The sequence below is a fragment of the Gigantopelta aegis genome, chromosome 6 (assembly GCF_016097555.1).
Source record: "Gigantopelta aegis isolate Gae_Host chromosome 6, Gae_host_genome, whole genome shotgun sequence".
NCBI lineage: Eukaryota > Metazoa > Mollusca > Gastropoda > Neomphalida > Peltospiridae > Gigantopelta > Gigantopelta aegis.
Genome location: NC_054704.1, coordinates 1,569,341 through 1,588,475, shown reverse-complemented (window position 1 = coordinate 1,588,475; position 19,135 = coordinate 1,569,341). Strand labels below are relative to the sequence as shown.

The 19,135-nt window shown below is 35.8% G+C and overlaps 1 protein-coding gene across 3 annotated transcripts in view; it reads right to left on the bottom strand.

Moving 5' to 3' along the window:
- Positions 1-16,729, bottom strand: part of LOC121374309 (protein Hook homolog 3-like) — a 71,201-nt gene extending 54,472 nt beyond the window's left edge. For all 3 annotated transcript variants that reach the window (XM_041501366.1, XM_041501368.1, XM_041501367.1), the window contains exons 1-9: positions 16,594-16,729; positions 12,139-12,224; positions 11,265-11,334; positions 7,888-7,938; positions 7,182-7,233; positions 6,041-6,189; positions 4,365-4,421; positions 3,959-4,042; positions 2,938-3,032 (exon numbers count right to left, since the gene is read on the bottom strand). In XM_041501366.1, coding sequence (XP_041357300.1) covers positions 2,938-3,032; positions 3,959-4,042; positions 4,365-4,421; positions 6,041-6,189; positions 7,182-7,233; positions 7,888-7,938; positions 11,265-11,334; positions 12,139-12,224; positions 16,594-16,632 — 683 coding nt within the window. In that variant the 5' untranslated portion in view covers positions 16,633-16,729. The remainder of the gene's footprint in view (positions 1-2,937; positions 3,033-3,958; positions 4,043-4,364; positions 4,422-6,040; positions 6,190-7,181; positions 7,234-7,887; positions 7,939-11,264; positions 11,335-12,138; positions 12,225-16,593) is intronic.
- Positions 16,730-19,135: the final 2,406 nt, after the last annotated feature.

Genomic DNA, 19,135 nt, shown 5'->3' with positions numbered 1-19,135 from the left:
CTTGAGGAGTACTAAAAACATAGAAGCTAAGATTTGGAAATAAAACTCTTGAGGAGTACTAAAAACATAGAACCTAAGATTTGGAAATAAAACTCTGAGGAGTACTAAAACATAGAAAATAAGATTTGGAAATAAAACTCTGAGGAGTACTAAAAACATAGAAAATAAGATTTGGTAATAAAACTCTGGGGAGTACTAAAAACATAGAAAATAAGATTTGGAAATAAAACTCTGGGGAGTACTAAAAACATAGAAGCTAAGATTTGGAAATAAAACTCTTGAGGAGTACTAAAAACATAGAACCTAAGATTTGGAAATAAAACTCTGGGGAGTACTAAAAACATAGAAAATAAGATTTGGAAATAAAACTCTGGGGAGTACTAAAAACATAGAAGCTAAGATTTGGAAATAAAACTCTGAGGAGTACTAAAAACATAGAAAATAAGATTTGGAAATAAAACTCTGAGGAGTACTAAAAACATAGAAAATAAGATTTGGAAATAAAACTCTGGGGAGTACTAAAAACATAGAAAATAAGATTTGGAAATAAAACTCTGGGGAGTACTAAAAACATAGAAGCTAAGATTTTGAAATAAAACTCTTGAGGAGTACTAAAAACATAGAAGCTAAGATTTGGAAATAAAACTCTGGGGAGTACTAAAAACATAGAACCTAAGATTTGGAAATAAAACTCTTGAGGAGTACTAAAAACATAGAACCTAAGATTTGGAAATAAAACTCTTGAGGAGTACTAAAAACATAGAAGCTAAGATTTGGAAATAAAACTCTTGAGGAGTACTAAAAACATAGAACCTAAGATTTGGAAATAAAACTCTGAGGAGTACTAAAAACATAGAAAATAAGATTTGGAAATAAAACTCTGAGGAGTACTAAAAACATAGAAAATAAGATTTGGTAATAAAACTCTGGGGAGTACTAAAAACATAGAAAATAAGATTTGGAAATAAAACTCTGGGGAGTACTAAAAACATAGAAGCTAAGATTTGGAAATAAAACTCTTGAGGAGTACTAAAAACATAGAACCTAAGATTTGGAAATAAAACTCTTGAGGAGTACTAAAAACATAGAAGCTAAGATTTGGAAATAAAACTCTTGAGGAGTACTAAAAACATAGAACCTAAGATTTGGAAATAAAACTCTTGAGGAGTACTAAAAACATAGAACCTAAGATTTGGAAATAAAACTCTGAGGAGTACTAAAAACATAGAAAATAAGATTTGGAAATAAAACTCTGAGGAGTACTAAAAACATAGAAAATAAGATTTGGAAATAAAACTCTGGGGAGTACTAAAAACATAGAACCTAAGATTTGGAAATAAAACTCTGGGGAGTACTAAAAACATAGAACCTAAGATTTGGAAATAAAACTCTGAGGAGTACTAAAAACATAGAAAATAAGATTTGGAAATAAAACTCTGAGGAGTACTAAAAACATAGAAGCTAAGATTTGGAAATAAAACTCTGAGGAGTACTAAAAACATAGAAAATAAGATTTGGAAATAAAACTCTGGGGAGTACTAAAAACATAGAAAATAAGATTTGGAAATAAAACTCTGGGGAGTACTAAAAACATAGAAAATAAGATTTGGAAATAAAACTCTGGGGAGTACTAAAAACATAGAAAATAAGATTTGGAAATAAAACTCTGAGGAGTACTAAAAGAACAGGTTAATGATGGATATAAATAAGATTATTATTACAGGATTGATTACTAAAAATAACATACATGCAAGATTTTATTACAAACTGTCTTGTCTCTATTATCAGGGGACCCTAAAATACTGATAATGCCCATACAGAGTTAAAATTGGTTCAAAATTATTCACAGCAATTTAGTGAATTTTATTCCACAATGTTTAACCAAATAAAATAGAATTATAAAAGATTACTAAATGAACAATAATGTGTGTATATTAAATTAAACAAATATAATTACAAACTTTCTGTTGTTATACAGTTTATTGATTCCGACTGGATGACATCATGAAAACAAAATGTTATCCTTCAATAATATGAAGGAACTGATATCATTACAGAATGTGGAGACAACAAAGATGAAATCTGTATATTTATGAGCAGTCTGAATTATGAGTTGTGCAATTATAACAGACTATAGAATTCCATTGTTTGTGAATTTATTGATGTATAACGGCCACAACATAATATGTTAAATAATTGTGATTTAACAAATCAATAAATTAAAAAACAAATTACAAATAATTTTGATACAAGAGTTAAAGTTTGTTTTGTTTAACGACACCACTAGAGCACATAGATTTTTAATCATCAGCTATTGGATGTCAAACATTTGGTAATTTTGGCATATAGTCCATGAATGGAAACCTGCTACATTTGCTCATTAGAAGCACTGGATCTTTTATGTGCACCATCCCACAGATAACACATACCACTGCCTTTGATATACCAGTCATGGTGCACCATCCCACAGATAACACATACCACTGCCTTTGATATACCAGTCATGTTGCACCATCCCACAGATAACACATACCACTGCCTTTGATATACCAGTCATGTTGCACCATCCCACAGATAACACATACCACTGCCTTTGATATACCAGTCATGGTGCACCATCCCACAGATAACACATACCACTGCCTTTGATATACCAGTCATGGTGCACCATCCCACAGATAACACATACCACTGCCTTTGATATACCAGTCATGGTGCACTGGTTGGAACGAGAAATAGCCCAATGGGCCAACCAACGAGAATCAGTCCTAGACCAACCACACAGTAAGCAAGCACTTTACCACTGGGCTACGTTATGTCTTTTCACAAGAAACAATATTTGATGTTGTCTCTTTATCCAAGAGACATCAGCCAATAGAGTTTGTTGTAAGATGATTATGAATGAAGTAACTGTGAGCTCCAAGACATTCCGCTTACCTTGGGTCATCGGTACACTCCATCTGGTGAAGTCGTTCAGCCATCCTCTCGTTCTCAATCGACAGAGTGGTCCGCTCCTCAGAGAGAGAGGCAACCTGAAGGAAAATCAATCACAGCAATAGAGGAAACAGGACATGTTTCAGTAAAATGTGGCTCGGCAATACAGTAACTCCTGTATATATCTGAACTAAACAGTTAGCGTATTCAAAACTGTATCTCTGCACATGACAGAATCAAAAGGAACATACTGATAAAGTTACGACTCTTCTCATGAATCAATGTCAACAAGTCTGTCAAAAATACTGTGTTGTCCTAAACATTAATGGGTAACATCTATGTAAGTAATACCACTTGTGTAATGGCCATTCATTAGCTGTGTAATACCACTTGTGTAATGGTCATTCGTTAGCTGTGTAATACCACTTGTGTAATGGCCATTCGTTAGCTGTGTAATACCACTTGTGTAATGGCCATTCATTAGCTGTGTAATACCACTTGTGTAATGGCCATTCATTAGCTGTGTAATACCACTTGTGTAATGGCCATTCATTAGCTGTGTAATACCACTTGTGTAATGGCCATTCATTAGCTGTGTAATACCACTTGTGTAATGGCCATTCATTAGCTGTGTAATACCACTTGTGTAATGGCCATTCATTAGCTGTGTAATTCTTACCTTCACACGATAAAGCTGATAACCTATGTCATTAGCCAGATATTTTTATATGTTAGTCATTATGAATCTGACAATGTTCTGCTTCTGAACTTTTTACTCGTACAACGTAACTAAACAGACAGCAACAAAGACTTGTGTGTTACATCAAGGCAGATGGTCATATTCATTGATACGGTTTATTGAAACGGCTTTTGTTTGTGTTTTGTATTTTGTAAACAATGTTATAAGATGGGAAAGTGAGAATGTGAGTTTATTAAAACTGTAGTTGATTTGTTTTGCAGTAGTAAAGAATGCTACATGATGGTGGGAGTATTTATCATAAACTTTAAAAGTGCGACAGAGTACCTGCATATCGAGTTCATGACAGCGTTGAAGAAGTTCATCTTTGGTTTCTAAGGCACTGTTTAACTCTTCCACGGTCTTCTTCAGCTGATTACAACAGAAGTACTTACAATATATTATACAATTGTCATTTTCAAATTATAGAACAATCAAACACATTAATTTTTTAGTTGTTTTATGTTACAATATGTAACTAAAAATAAAGTGTGATGAACAAATTGCTGTACGACTGTTAAATAATTATGTAAAACAGAAAAAGAAAAAATGGAGAAGACTGTATATAAATTAGTGGAATACAAGCAAAGTTCTTGTTTGTAATACTAATGAAGGATTAAGAGAGATAATTTGCAAAATGATCATATATCCCCACGTTATTTGTTTCAAGGACTAATCACTGTCAATGACGAACCTGTTCATTGAGTTCTGAATCAGCATCAGTCACTGAAGGCATTTCCTTTGTCATCAACTGAAACATCAACACAATCACGTTAACAATAGACAGTATATAAATATCAAAACAATCACATTAACAGTAGACAGTATATAAAACACACAGTGATGTGAACAATACAGTATATAAACACACAATGATGTCAATAGACAGTATATAAACAACACAATCACATTAACAATAGACAGTATACAAACACACAATCACATTAACGGTATATTGTCACAGACCACTGACCTATTTAATGGTGTAACAAAGTATTACCTGAACAAAAATAATTTGATTTGTCCCTAAATGTACTTTATTCAACCATCTTTATAACCACCATATTCCATTTATTAATGACATTTTGTAAAAATAATTGAATTATGGCAATGGTCCATAATTCAAAAACTAAAATTGCAAAGAGGGATGACATGGATTTCACTCCATCATGGTTCAGTTAAGGTGATGCGATAGATAGATTTGGTTTCCAACAATTAATGTAATTTTTATTTATTATCCATTTTTAGAGAAATAAGGTCCTTAAATCCATGACAGTATTTCTTTAACAATAGACAGTATGTAAACAACACAATCACATTAACAATATAGTATACTAACACACAATCACATTATAGACAGTATATAAACACATAATCACATTAACAACAGACAGTATATAAACACAACTGGCTTTGGTGACGCAGTGGTTAAGCCATCGGACTACAGGCTGGTAGGTACAGGGTTCACAGCCCGGTACCAGCTCCAGCCCAGAGCGAGTTCTTAAGGGCTCAATGGGTAGGTGTAAGGCCACTACACCCTCTTCTCTCTCACTAACCACTAACCAACTAACAACAAACTCAACTGTCCAGGACAGACAGCCCAGATAGCTGAGGTGTGTGCCCAGGACAGCGTGCTTGAACCATAATTGGATATAAGTTGAAATGAAATATAAACTCACAATTACATTAACAATAGACAGTACATAAACATCAACACAATCACATGAACAATAGACAGTACATAAACATCAACACAATCACACTAACAATACAATTTTATAAACATCAACACAATAGCATTAATAATCATAGACAGTATATATATATATATATATATATATATATATATATATATATATCTGTTACTTCACAGATGTATATATTATGTGTTTTTAAAAACATAAAAAAATGCATTTTGTGGTATTAGAAACACCAGGATGACCAGAAACACTTTCAGATGTACAGAAATGGATAATCTAAACAATAAAATGTAAGTATTGTCTGATTTGAATTATGAAAAGTGGCTAATAGTGAAAAGTATGCAGCAGTGTTTACAAACTAGGGTCTGTTACTTTCAGATGTGGTGAACAGATAAAAATACACGACGACTCACTGGTGAACAGATTACATGACTGGGACAACTCACTGGTGAACAAATAACATGATGGGACGACTCACCTGTGAACAGATTACGTGATGGGACAACTCACTGGTGAACATATTATACGACGGGACGACTCACCGATGAACAGATAACATGATGGGACAACTCACCTGTGAACAGATTACATGATGGGACGACTCACCTGTGAACAGATAACATGATGGGACGACTCACCTGTGAACAGATTACATGACAGGATGACTCACCTCCTGGATGGCTTTCATGATCATCTGCTGGACGGATTCCTCCATGGCCATGATTCGCTGGATGTACTCCTGCTTCTCCTCGCAGTTCACCGCACAGCCCAGGATAAGCTGCAGCAGGCGACCCAGCTCTGCAGGGTTCTCGTGCTCCCCTGAATAACAGTAAATATACAACATACACATTAACACAGCCCAGGATGAGCTGCAGCAGGGGGCCCAGCTCTGCAGGGTTCCCGTGCTCCCCTGTATAACAGTAAATATACAACATACACATTAACACAACCCAGGATGAGCTGCAGCAGGGGGCCCAGCTCTGCAGGGTTCCCGTGCTCCCCTGTATAACAGTAAATATACAACATACACATTAACACAACCCAGGATGAGCTGTAGCAGGCGGCCCAGGTTCCCGTGCTCCCCTGTATAACAGTAAATATACAACATACACATTAACACAGCCCAGGATGAGCTGCAGCAGGCGGCCCAGCTCTTCAAGGTTCTCGTGCTCCCCTGTATAACAGTAAATATACAACATACACATTAACACAGCCCAGGATGAGCTGCAGCAGGGGGCCCAGCTCTGCAGGGTTCTCGTGCTCCCCTGTATAACAGTAAATATACAACATACGCATTAACACAGCCCAGGATGAGCTGCAGCAGAAGGCCCAGGTTCCCGTGCTCCTCTGAATAACAGTAAATATACAACATACACATTAACACAGCCCAGGATGAGCTGCAGCAGGAGACCCAGCTCTGCAGGGTTCTCGTGTTCCCCTGGTAAAAATACAATATGTACCGTGTTCCCCTGGTAAACAATAAAAATACAACATGCATCGTGTTCCCCTGGTAAACAATAAAAATACAACATGCATTGTGTTCCCCTGGTAAACAATAAAAATACAACATGCATCGTGTTCCCCTGGTAAACAATAAAAATACAACATGCATCGTGTTCCCCTGGTAAAAATACAATATGTACCGTGTTCCCCTGGTAAACAATAAAAATACAACATGCATCGTGTTCCCCTGGTAAACAATAAAAATACAACATGCATTGTGTTCCCCTGGTAAACAATAAAAATACAACATGCATCGTGTTCCCCTGGTAAACAATATAACTATAACAAGCACCAAAGTTACTGCTTACCTATAGCATTTATGTCTGGCATCAGGAAATCTTGAATGTGTATTCCAAGAACCTGCAATACGAACATGTCCATATTAATACAGCTACATCAATAGTTTTATTTACTCATGTCTACACTCAAATGATACCACTGATTGAGTCCTAATTTCTAGCAACATTATCTAGGTTCATGTCAGACTTGTGTTTATAATTACATTCATTTACATTATTTCTTTATTAATACCAGACTGTTTACTGCATACATTGTCACCTGAGAGCACATGATGTGTAATCCAAAACACGAGCTGCCATATAAACTGTCTCTTATGACAAGTATATAATTCTATTAATTACATTATGAATCAATGAACACAAATTAAAAAAGTCCTTCCAATAAAACTAAAAGTGTTGTGGGAATGAACAGAGCTAAGACTTGGGGGGAAATGACATAACTGGCTAAATAAAAATAAATAAACAATTAAAAAAAAACCCCATTATATTGGGCTATGACACGGCTTGTTTGTGTGGTTTTGTGTTGTATTTTTTACTAAGAAATACAAATGGTTTGCACATTTCTTTCAAAAGTAATACAGAGTTCTCCTGCATTTTATTTGGTGGGGAGGTCACCCGGGACGGGAAGTACCGGTATACATAATACTCTGGAAATAAGGCATCACAGACCACACAATACACATTAGAAATATCTTAACAAATTTTACCAACTTACATCAACATTGTATTCTAGAATTCCCTGAAGAATTTTCTTTAAATTGCTGACCTAAAAACAAAACATTACATAATGAAATGCAATTCTTGAGTGCGAACACAATTTATATATATATATATATAATATTTAATAAACAGAAAATCTGAAAAATACTGTGTTGTATTACTATGATGGGACAGGTGCACACTAAAATGTTTTTTATTATTATTGATGTGTCTGGTAAATGCAAATTTAAAACATCAAATTGCAAACAAGAAATGATGTCTTGTTTTCAATTAATTTAGTTTAATTTCTGTCACATCATTGAAACAAAAGCAGTTGACATTTGTTTTGACAGTCAAACCACTGGAGCTATCCATGTTTTTTTGTTGTTGGTACTAATTTCCATCTCTTACACAGAGCACCACAGAAATGACAAATTGCGGAGCTAACGTTGTCAATCTAGTTAATGTGACTAACACAACTCATAGTAAAGTTTGTTTTATTTAACGACGCTGCTAGAGCACATTGATTTTTTATCTTATCATCGGCTATTGGATGTCAAACATATGGTCATTCTGACACTGTTTTTAGAGGAAACCCGCTGTCGCCACATAGGCTACTCTTTTTATGACAGGCAGCAAGGGATCTTTTATTTGCGCTTCCCACAGGCAGGATAGCACAAACCATGGCCTTTGTTGAACCAGTTATGGATCACTGGTCGGTGCAAGTGGTTTACACCTACCCATTGAGCCTTGCGGAGCACTCACTCAGGGTTTGGAGTCGGTATCTCGATTAAAAATCCCATGCCTCGACTGGGATCCGAACCCAGTACCTACCAGCCTGTAGACCGATGGCCTGCCACGACGCCACCGAGGCCGGTCACAACTCATAGTTTCGCTTGTCTAAAATTCATTTGTTTTATAAAAAAAAAAAAATAATTTCCTTTGATATGATTACTTTCTGCTGACAAAAATGATAAAATAATACTTTCATTCTGACAAATGCTCAACATGAGTCTAGACTCTTGCTAGCCAATCACCAATTCACCATGGGCTAATGGAAATGTCAGCTGGCGAATAAAATATTTCCCAAATTGCCAAACTGGTGAAAACAAATTTTGACATCTGGGGATAAAGATACTAAAGTCAGTGTTTCTACAACCCTGCGTGATATGACTTTTTATCAAATAATTTAATTAAAAAAAAATATGCACAGATATGTTTACAATGTATTCAGGTCAGATTTCAGCCACAAAGCAGACGTTCGCATTGTTCACTGTTATTGAACATAGTCCAAACATCTTCTTGTTAAGTAAAGATATTTTTCATGGACTTTTACACAATTTTTAAAACGTTTTTCTCGAGAACAGGTGTGTCACTATAATGAAGCTTTGTTCTCATAATGTTGGTGTCCATTAAATTTATCACCCAAAATGTAATCGTTACGAAGAACCTGACCAGTTGTATAATCAGTCAAATCCAAAACAAAATATTAACAAGCATTCTGAGAGTACTACTAAAGCAATACTTGTCCCCTAGCTCAAGGGTCATAACTGCCAAAATAACAGTACATAATAAAGCTACACACAAAATGTTTGCTCAATATCTTGAGGCATCCCCCAAGCAATGTCCTAAAAACAAATGTTCATATCTCCAAAGTTCAAGGATCATAACTTTGAAAAATGGGTAAATCAGCATAAAAGTAAAACTTGATCTGTAGCAGAACATGATAAAACTATACAAAATATTTCCTCTCAAAATCTCAAGGCATTATGACAAAAACCTTAAAAGCCCATAAGTTGGACAGACGAATGGACAGACAGATAATGAAACCTATAGTCCCCTCCAGTTGGACCGGTAGAAGTGTAATAAAAGTTCACTCCTAATGGAAGAAAAGGAAGAAAATGGTTTATTTAACGACGCACTCAACACATTTTATTTACGGTTATATGGCGTCAGACATATGGTTAAGGACCACACAGATATTGAGAGAGGAAACACACTGTCACCACTTCCGGGGTTACTCTTTTCAAATAGTAGCAAGGGATCTTTTATATGCACCATCCCACAGACAGGGTAGTACATACCATGGCCTTTGATATACCAGTCATGGTGCACTGGCTGGAACGAGAAATAGCCCAATGGGCCCACCAATGGGGATCAATCCCAAACCGACCACGCATTAAGTGAGTGCTTTACCACTGGGCTACGTCCTGCCCCCTCACTCCTAATGGCCAACTAAGTGAGATTGTAAACAATACAAGAAACAGAAGTCAGCTGCTGGTTTTAAGTGGAGTTAAGTAATTATTGTCTAGATACATGTACATCACTCAGTTGTATTTCTTGTATCAATATCGTGTTCACATTTATTTCATGATTTACAGTATCAGCCAATTATGTAATCACTTTGAATATGTCACTATTTTGTCACACTCAGTGAAATCTATGCCACAGCAATATGTATATGTCACTATTTTGTCAAAGACTAAGTGAAATCTATGCCACAGCAATATGTATATGTCACTATTTTGTCAAAGACTAAGTGAAATCTATGCCACAGCAATACGTATGTCAATATTTTGTCACAGACTCAGTGAAATCTATGCCAAAGCAATATGAATATTTCAATAGTTTGTCACAGATTCAGTGAAATCTATGCCAAAGCAATATGAATATTTCAATATTTTGTCACACTCAGTGAAATCTATGCCACAGCAATATGTGTCACTATTTTGTCACTCAGTGAAATCTATGCCACAGCAATATGTATATGTCACTATTTTGTCACGCTCAGTGAAATCTATGCCACAGCAATATGTAAATGTCACTATTTTGTCATACTCAGTGAAATCTATGCCACAGTAATAGGTATATGTCACTATTTTGTCACACTCGGTGAAATCTATGCCACAGCAATATGTATATGTCAATATTTTGTCACACTCAGTGAAATCTATGCCACAGCAATATGTATATGCAGTGATAGAAATAAGCAGAATTTTTCACTAGTCCACCGGACAAATACATCTAAAAATCTACTTGTCCAAGAAAATTTCTATTGGTCCAAATAAATAGTTTGTTTTATTCAAGTACAAGGACGATGGTTTTCACTGCTTAAAATGAAACGTCTTTGAAAAATTTTAATTGTCCACTGGACAACCACCAAGGTACATTTTGTTTGTCCGAGCAGATTTTCACTTGTTGGGACAAACGGACAAAATTAAGTGCTTATTTCGAACACTGATATGTCAATATTTTGTCACAGACTCAGGGAAATCTATGCCACAGCAATATGTACCAGTATGTAAATGTAGATCACTGAAATATGCACAATACTTAAATGTGATAACTGACGTTTGTACTTGTAAAAGGGTTTCACTGTACAAGCTGAATTACCTTAACTCTCCAGTTTGTAACGTCATCCTTGATTTTCGATCTCCAAGCCTCATCAAAATAGTCTGGAGCTCTGGAAAAGGCCTCACATTTACAAAATTATGACTTGAGAAACATTAATTACAGTACTGACCTAATAAAGTTTGTTTTGTTTAACGACACCATTAGAGCACATTGATATATTTATTAATCACTGGCTATTGGATGTCAAACATAGGGTAATTTTAACAGTCATAGAAAGGAAACTTTTATGTGCACTATGCCACAAACAGGATAGCACATACCATGGCCTTTGATATACCAGGTGTGGTGCACTGGCCAGGGTTTCTGCCAGAGGGTAAAACGAGTATGGCGCCATACACTAATTTTTTGCAGATTGTTTTTTTTTTAAGTTAACCTTTTGACCCAATTAATTAATTAGGCACCCATAACCCTGATGACTATGGTTGCATTCAATTCCATAGCACTTACTATACCCAAAAATTTCTTTCTGGCAGAAACACTGCTGGCTGGAACGAGAAATAACCAAATGGGCCCACTGACACGGATCGATCATAGACCGATCGTGCACAAGGCAAGCGCTTTACCACTGGACTACATCCCGCTCCTGACAATAATAAAGAAGACAGTATAAGTTTTAAAAACCATGCTTTGTTAAATGTCACATTTTTATGTTGGGTATAGTGGCATAATGACAAGTGAAATATATACATTCTACGTCTAGCTGTCCTAAAAAATGGAAATAATGTTCTAGATCAGTAATTAATTGATAAGAAGATGATAAATTCACTCAAATATTTATTCATTTTGGAACTGATGCAACATGGAATCAATCTATACATGTAGATATTGAATATAATACAACCAGTTTACATACATTTGTTGTAAAACCTGCGCCATCGCTTGGCCATCGCTGAGGTCCTCTGTGGTCTGGCAGGGAACATTAATGTTGAATGTGTTCAGCTGAAAGTACAACAAACATTTATTTAATGACATTCCAGTTCAGCATCACAAGCATCAAAACACATCACCAACATTAGTTCAGGTTACCAGAGGGTTACGTTTCACGAGTGAAGAATTGTAGATGACTGTACTTCAATTGTTTTATTTAAGATCTGGAAGTTGGTTCACATGATTTATACCAACCAATTGTTTGGTAATGTGAATTATATTATATATAGATATATATATTTAATAATTGCAAAAACACAGCTATTTTCTAATAACATAAAAATTATTGTAAATTAACATGAAATTTATTTGCCAAAGGAAAATAAAATTCACCAATTGTTTTGAAAATTCGCAACTGGTGAATTTGGCGAGTACCAGAGCTAGACCTGCCTATGTCAATCAAGTTGAGTCTGTCAAAAATGAAACTGTGCCTGTCAACCAAATGTTGAAATAATATTACTATCGTCTCCTTTATTAATCATGTACGGTACATAATTATATTATACCCGTGGACCTACTTTTCATGATGTACTGAAACCCATCTAAACATTACACCCATTAGTGAGGCAGATAAGAATGAAGATTGTGCACTACGTTTTAGAATTATGCCACTTTGCATGCATATAGTACTTGGGTCCCTGAATATTTTCAAATATAGTGCCAACTGAACAGCACTCCTTGAGTGTCTACAACACCATCTAGTGTTAACCTTATTTGGCATAATGCCAATATTAAAGTTAACATGGTGTCTCTACTTTATGCATTTTCAGTCTGGAGCTCCACGCGGTAAGACGTGTTTGTTTCGCCTGTACACACTGCACGTGCTTTCGTGTGCTCGACTTGGGGGTCCTTCATGTTTTTGTCAGCGAAATGAAGTTTTCTACTGGGATGTGTGCGGCCACTGGAACTGATTGAACGCTGGAACGCTTCTCGTTTTGACAGTCTGCACCACCAGGTTGGATTCTTTTTTAGCGAGATTCCTTGCCTTCACATCATTTCTCCGTCTGACTGTCGACTTGTTTTTTTCGTGACTTGTATGACGGCCATTCTGCAAAACGCCACAGTTGTTCGCATTTAGTCTTTACATGTCCGAGCCTGTCCTAGCAGCACTGGAAGATTGACCGCCCCACTCTAAGAAAAATAGGAAGCGGGGTCGGCACCTACTACTCTTTTTCTAGACTTTACCTTGCTTTATAGTGATACCATCTTGTATCCTCCGGAGTCGGGCCCGTCCGCACCACTATACCAACCCATGACAACTGGACTATACCCTAGTCTGATACTCTCTCTCGTTCAGATGGATCCGGCTTCTCAAGATCTGTATTTCAGCACAGCACTACACCTTCAACATCTATCGACTGTCATTCTAGGGGTTTTCTTGACGGGATGCAACCCATCTCGTCCCTTTAAGCTGTGCATCCAAACGGCCTTAACAAGGCAACTCGCGTGGACATATCGATCGGACTTTAAACTTTTAGATCTGCGTTCAAAATTTTATGTCGAAATCACTTCTTTTTTTTTTTAATATTATTAAATAGTCTGATCCTCTCTTCTTTCTCTTCTTTAATTTTGGACTGTCCTAAAATGCTCCAAATTATATAAATATTTGGCCGAGCAGTCAATTCTTTTTATTTTTGGCTTGTAACCTTTTTCTTTTTTTAATTTATTCGATTAACTTTTTTACTAATTGCTATTTTCAAAATTCTGCCCATTTTCAACACCCAACTCCCCCCTCCCCATCCCGAGTCAGGCCACCGATCTTATCGGAGGTCGGACTCGAGATGGGCGTGTTCGAAACCCTAGTGGTATATGGGCACGTTAAACTAGTTATCATCATCATCTACTTTATGCCCCAAAAATTGCCTAAATTGATTCATGATTATACACTTATAATTATATTATATTCATGATTAACTGGATTTAAAAAATGTTAAATAATAATAATGTAAACAATGTAGCACAAAATGGGCAAACATTTTACAGTCTGACTTTCGGTTACATATATAACAGGGTTGAAAATTAGTATTCGCCCAGTCGCCCATGGCGATCTTTATTGGCTAAGAATTTTACAAAGGTAGTCCATTGGGCGACCATCGATTTAATGTCTGGCAAGTATGGTACTAGTTAAAAAAGAAATACACTGATACTGAATCGAATGAGACAAAAAACAACGTGTTTATGTTGGCACGAACTACAGATGAAGACAAAATTCATATAAAAACATATTAATTTATTAAGTTTTAAACCCATACCATCTCAAATAACATTTTATTGGGGTAAAAGTGCAGTGTAAATTAAAACAAAAAATCGTTACAAATTACCATCAAACTGCAGAGGTTAACTCTTTTGTGATATAAGTTTTAAGGCAATTGATGGAACATCCAAGGTAATCTGAATGACACAAGCATAATACATGACCAGGGCTATATCTCTGCACAAAGCAGAGTCAAATGGGCATTTGGCAAAACAGTGTATGATTCCATGGATCTCTATCTAAGAGAACAGCCACTCCCGAGGAATTTCACCCATCTTGTATCACCACAAAGTTTATTCCATCCCTCTTGCATTGCCACAAAGAGGACTGCCACTCCCAGACTAGTTTTAATACTAAAGCACGCGCAGTTCTTCATTTAGTCTGTTTCTACTGCATTATTTTTAATCCTGTATTGAAAATGAGATTTAATATGTTTAATTTAATGGTACTTTGTAAAGAAACATGTTTATTTATATTGGATTTCTTTTTCAATTTTTTTTTTTTTAGTTGGTATGGGTTTAAAACTTGACATGTTTTTATATCAATTTTTACTTTATTCATTATGAAGTTAAACATCAATTCAACGGTTTTCTTTAATGCAAACGGTTATTATTCAACAAAAACCACTATAGTTTTAATTTTACCTGTGCAGTTAAATTCCAATGTGTAAATTGTCATTATTGGAGCGCTAGTTGAATTTGAGAAGGGCCAGTATGATTTTTCTTCAAATGGCCCTGCTGGCAACCTTGGTTTTCATGTTAATTTTCAACCCTGATATAATGTCTAACACATCATGCATAGTTTGATCTAAATGGGTGCTTGTCTTTCTAGAATTTAGACGACTAAAAAAAGAGCACTCTCAGTGTTACACATTTACTTTAATGTTTGTTTTTATGTGTACAACAATTTATAAATAGTCCTTTTTAACAACACACGTGTATTTATTTGATTATAAACTCAATAAGGCATACAATTAATACAATGCATCAAGGTGCAAACTGTGGTCTGTACATATCTATTTGCATACTTATATGCTGCAATTTAGCCGACTGCCTTTTTTTTTCCGGCATGTTTCACAAAATCTACATCCATTGGTAGACTTTAACACCTGAATCCAAACGATGTATTGTCAAATGTTTCTTAGTTGAGACCCATAACACTTTACATGTCTGCTTTGAGAGAGAAAAAAAAAGTTATTTTGTATTATTATTAAAAAAAAATAAAAATTACACAATGAATCAGGGCAGAGCTGTAATAATCAGTATGCATAGATTTACCTCTTCACAACTGATACAAACTGACATCGTTATAAACATTTGTTGGTTTCAAGATATCAATAGTAAATTATTGAACACGGTAAAACATTATTTCATCATAGCAATCGAACATTAAAATGTTTGTGTGCAAAAACCACTTCCCATTAATAGGGCAGTTCACGGATACTATCGCATATAAAATTTGTCCAACTGAAACTGGAGTATTGAATCTCAATGATACTGGATTACAATATAGTCACATTCATTGTGTTGGTATTTTTATTAAATTAACAATAACCAATCTATTATCTAAAACTTATTTTCGTGTTTATATCCACTTTAGGCTCAAGCACACACCTCATTTATCTGGACTGTCTGAACACGACAATGGGTTAGTTTTTAGTGGTTAGTAAGAAAGAAGAGGATGTAGTGGTCTTACACCTACCCACCAAGTCTTGAAACTCACTCTGGGTGGGAGCCGGTACCGGGATGCAAACCCTATACCTACCAGCCTTATGTACGATAGCTTAACCATGACACTACTGACTCACTGAGGTCAGTAAATAACCCTGATATTTATAACATAAAATAATGTTTAAATATAAGCATTTGTTGGGGGGGGGGGGGGGGGGGGGGGGGGGGGGGGGGGGGGGGGGGGGGCTATTGCCAATGTGTTGTGGCCCATTTGGTAAGAGGTAGGCCCTATACATTAGTTGCAGGTTCTTAACTCTGAACAATAGATTATAGAGTGAATACTAGAATAGTCAATACCGTGAATACGTCAACACAAAATGAAAATAGGATTAGCTAGCACAGCAGAGCTGCCAGCAGGAAATGCGGAAATAGTAATGGGAAATAGCGGTGTTCTTACCCAAGTGATGAGGCTGTCACAAAGTTTGTCTCTGTCCATGCTATCAAACAGACTGTCCAATTAACAGGAAAACAAAATAACAACTTTTAAAATAACCATTCCAATGCCATTTGTTGAAATTGCCAAATCAACTCCCCAAAAGTGATTGGCCGAAGGGAGATAATCAATTTGAACTTCCTATTTTTTGTTCTATATTCACAACAACTAGTTCAAGTAAAAATACTTCGAAATAAATATAATTTACATTTACTTAGTTATTTTGTTGTTGTTTTTTTTTGGTTGTTTTTGTGTGGAATGCAATACAATGGCATTATCTGGCATCCATGTTCAACGCTGGAATTAAGAAGCATAATGTTATTTTCTTTATTCCTTAGTCTCATTTGGTCATTTTCTGTACACTAGCTGAAAATGGTTAATTAAAATGCACATCATTGGTATGTTGAAAGCTCTTTTATGTGTTTATGATAACAGATTAATTACTTACACGTGGTCATAGAATATAACCTTAGCGTAGTATATGTAGATAGGTTACAATGTATGCTTTTGTTAATTGGTAGTATTACACATATATACACTTTAGCGACTTGGGGATCCAGTTTAGGTGGCCGCTGGGTGTGTAGGACAGGTTACCTTTTATTATGAGTGCATATATACATTAAAACTCCACGAGGACAGGTTTGCTTGTATTATTTTATAATGTCGAAATTTGTTTTGTATGTTGAATTTATTCATTATGACAAAGTCTACGTAAAGCTAGTTAATTATTCCCAATATATATTTTTTTTCACGTCGAGGTCTGCTGCTCCAAACAAATATTTTTTTTCAATGTATTTTTCCGGTGGAGCATGACCCAAACTCCCTTAAAAAAATGCATTCGCCATAGTCTAGATCCCCACCCGTGTACAATCTCCAGCACATTCGCCTGACAATACGCTTCAACAGTCAGTAGCACGGTCATCTATCAGTGCCAGACACGGGTGTTGTCTGAGCTAGACAGACTACCGGTATCTATGAGCCTGTCGCATGATTTTGTGGTGTCAATCTCTCTTCAAACTCTCAGACACTTCACACTTAATTATTATCTATGAATAGGTATTCCTCAAGTTCTTCACCATTCATCCGTGATGTGTACAATGCAAGTGATGACTATTTTTAAAAAGGCGACACAGATTTCGCCTTACAGTGACTGGCACGGCGAAGTCAGACTGATCAGAGCGAAGTTTGGCTTCACTTCGCCTGGTTGCGTGAGCCCTGATATAGCCTACCAGTTAAGCGTGTTATGTTTAACAGTCCATGACAAATTAGAGCAGGCTAATAGCAGGCTAGTTTAGTTGGGCTCTGCATATTAGCCCCGGGGGTAGGGATCAAGTTTCCATACATGTGCACATGATTCTGTAGTCTTCCCGTGCTACATCATTCCTTTGTCTTAGTCAGTATTGTAGGTCACATTGTTTCCCACCCACCCACTCCTTACAATTTAATTACATTAAAAAAATTATTTTATCTTTATCTTGCATAATACATATATATATATATATATATATATATATATATATATATATATATATATATATATATATACTTTATTACTGGAGGGTTATAAGCTAGATAGAACTGCATTTAACATGGTTTTGATATACATCTGCAGATGATCTGCACTCAAAGTAATAATTTTGTGCTTATACAAACTTGTTTGTTACATTTTAATAAATACATGTTACACTTGTTAACATCAGCAGTCAGTTTGCTTTATAGTCTTAAGCTTTATAATTAAACAGTCATTGGTTACTCTTTATCTCGTGTATTCTGCAGTAATGTTTAGCTTAGCACTTTAACATGTTATATGGCCAAATAAATATATAATGTTCATTTTGTTTTGTTTATTTTAATTATCATCTAGTATAAATATCGGGTACTCGGGTCCGGGTCGAGTTTGACCCTCGAGTACTCGAGTCCAATATTTTGGACTCGTGGAGGCCCTAACTGTGACCTGTATAAAAGATTCCCATGCAGTGGTATGCACCCGATATGACATTGGTAGACTAAATTGTAACTTATTACACGTTTTGGAGTTGGTTATTTGTTTGCAGCAGGGGTTCAGGGCATGCTCTTCGGAAAATGTTGAAATAAAGATGCCCATGCAGTGTTTAGTGCAATATAATCAATGTTGTACATGCATATATTGGATTCTAAATTTGTTTTTAAAGTTATTAAGGCACTTAAAGCCGCACACCCTAGTTCCATCCAGTGAAATTAAATTATAATTTGGTTAATCTACAAACCTGTAACACACTTAGATCACATTTTTGTCAAATGGAGTGAAAAAGCAGGTTTTATATCGATAAATACCATGGGAATCCTCATGTCCCAATTGCTTGAAATAATTTTGAAAGTTAGTATTCTGATGTCACCGGTAGATGTCGCTCGAAGCACAACAATGCCTACGTCACGACAAATTTCACAGACTTGGGGTGCGTTCGTTTCACCTCTCCTGGACATGTTCCAACTGTTCTGTCCTGGTTGTATCCCCTCTCCAGATATC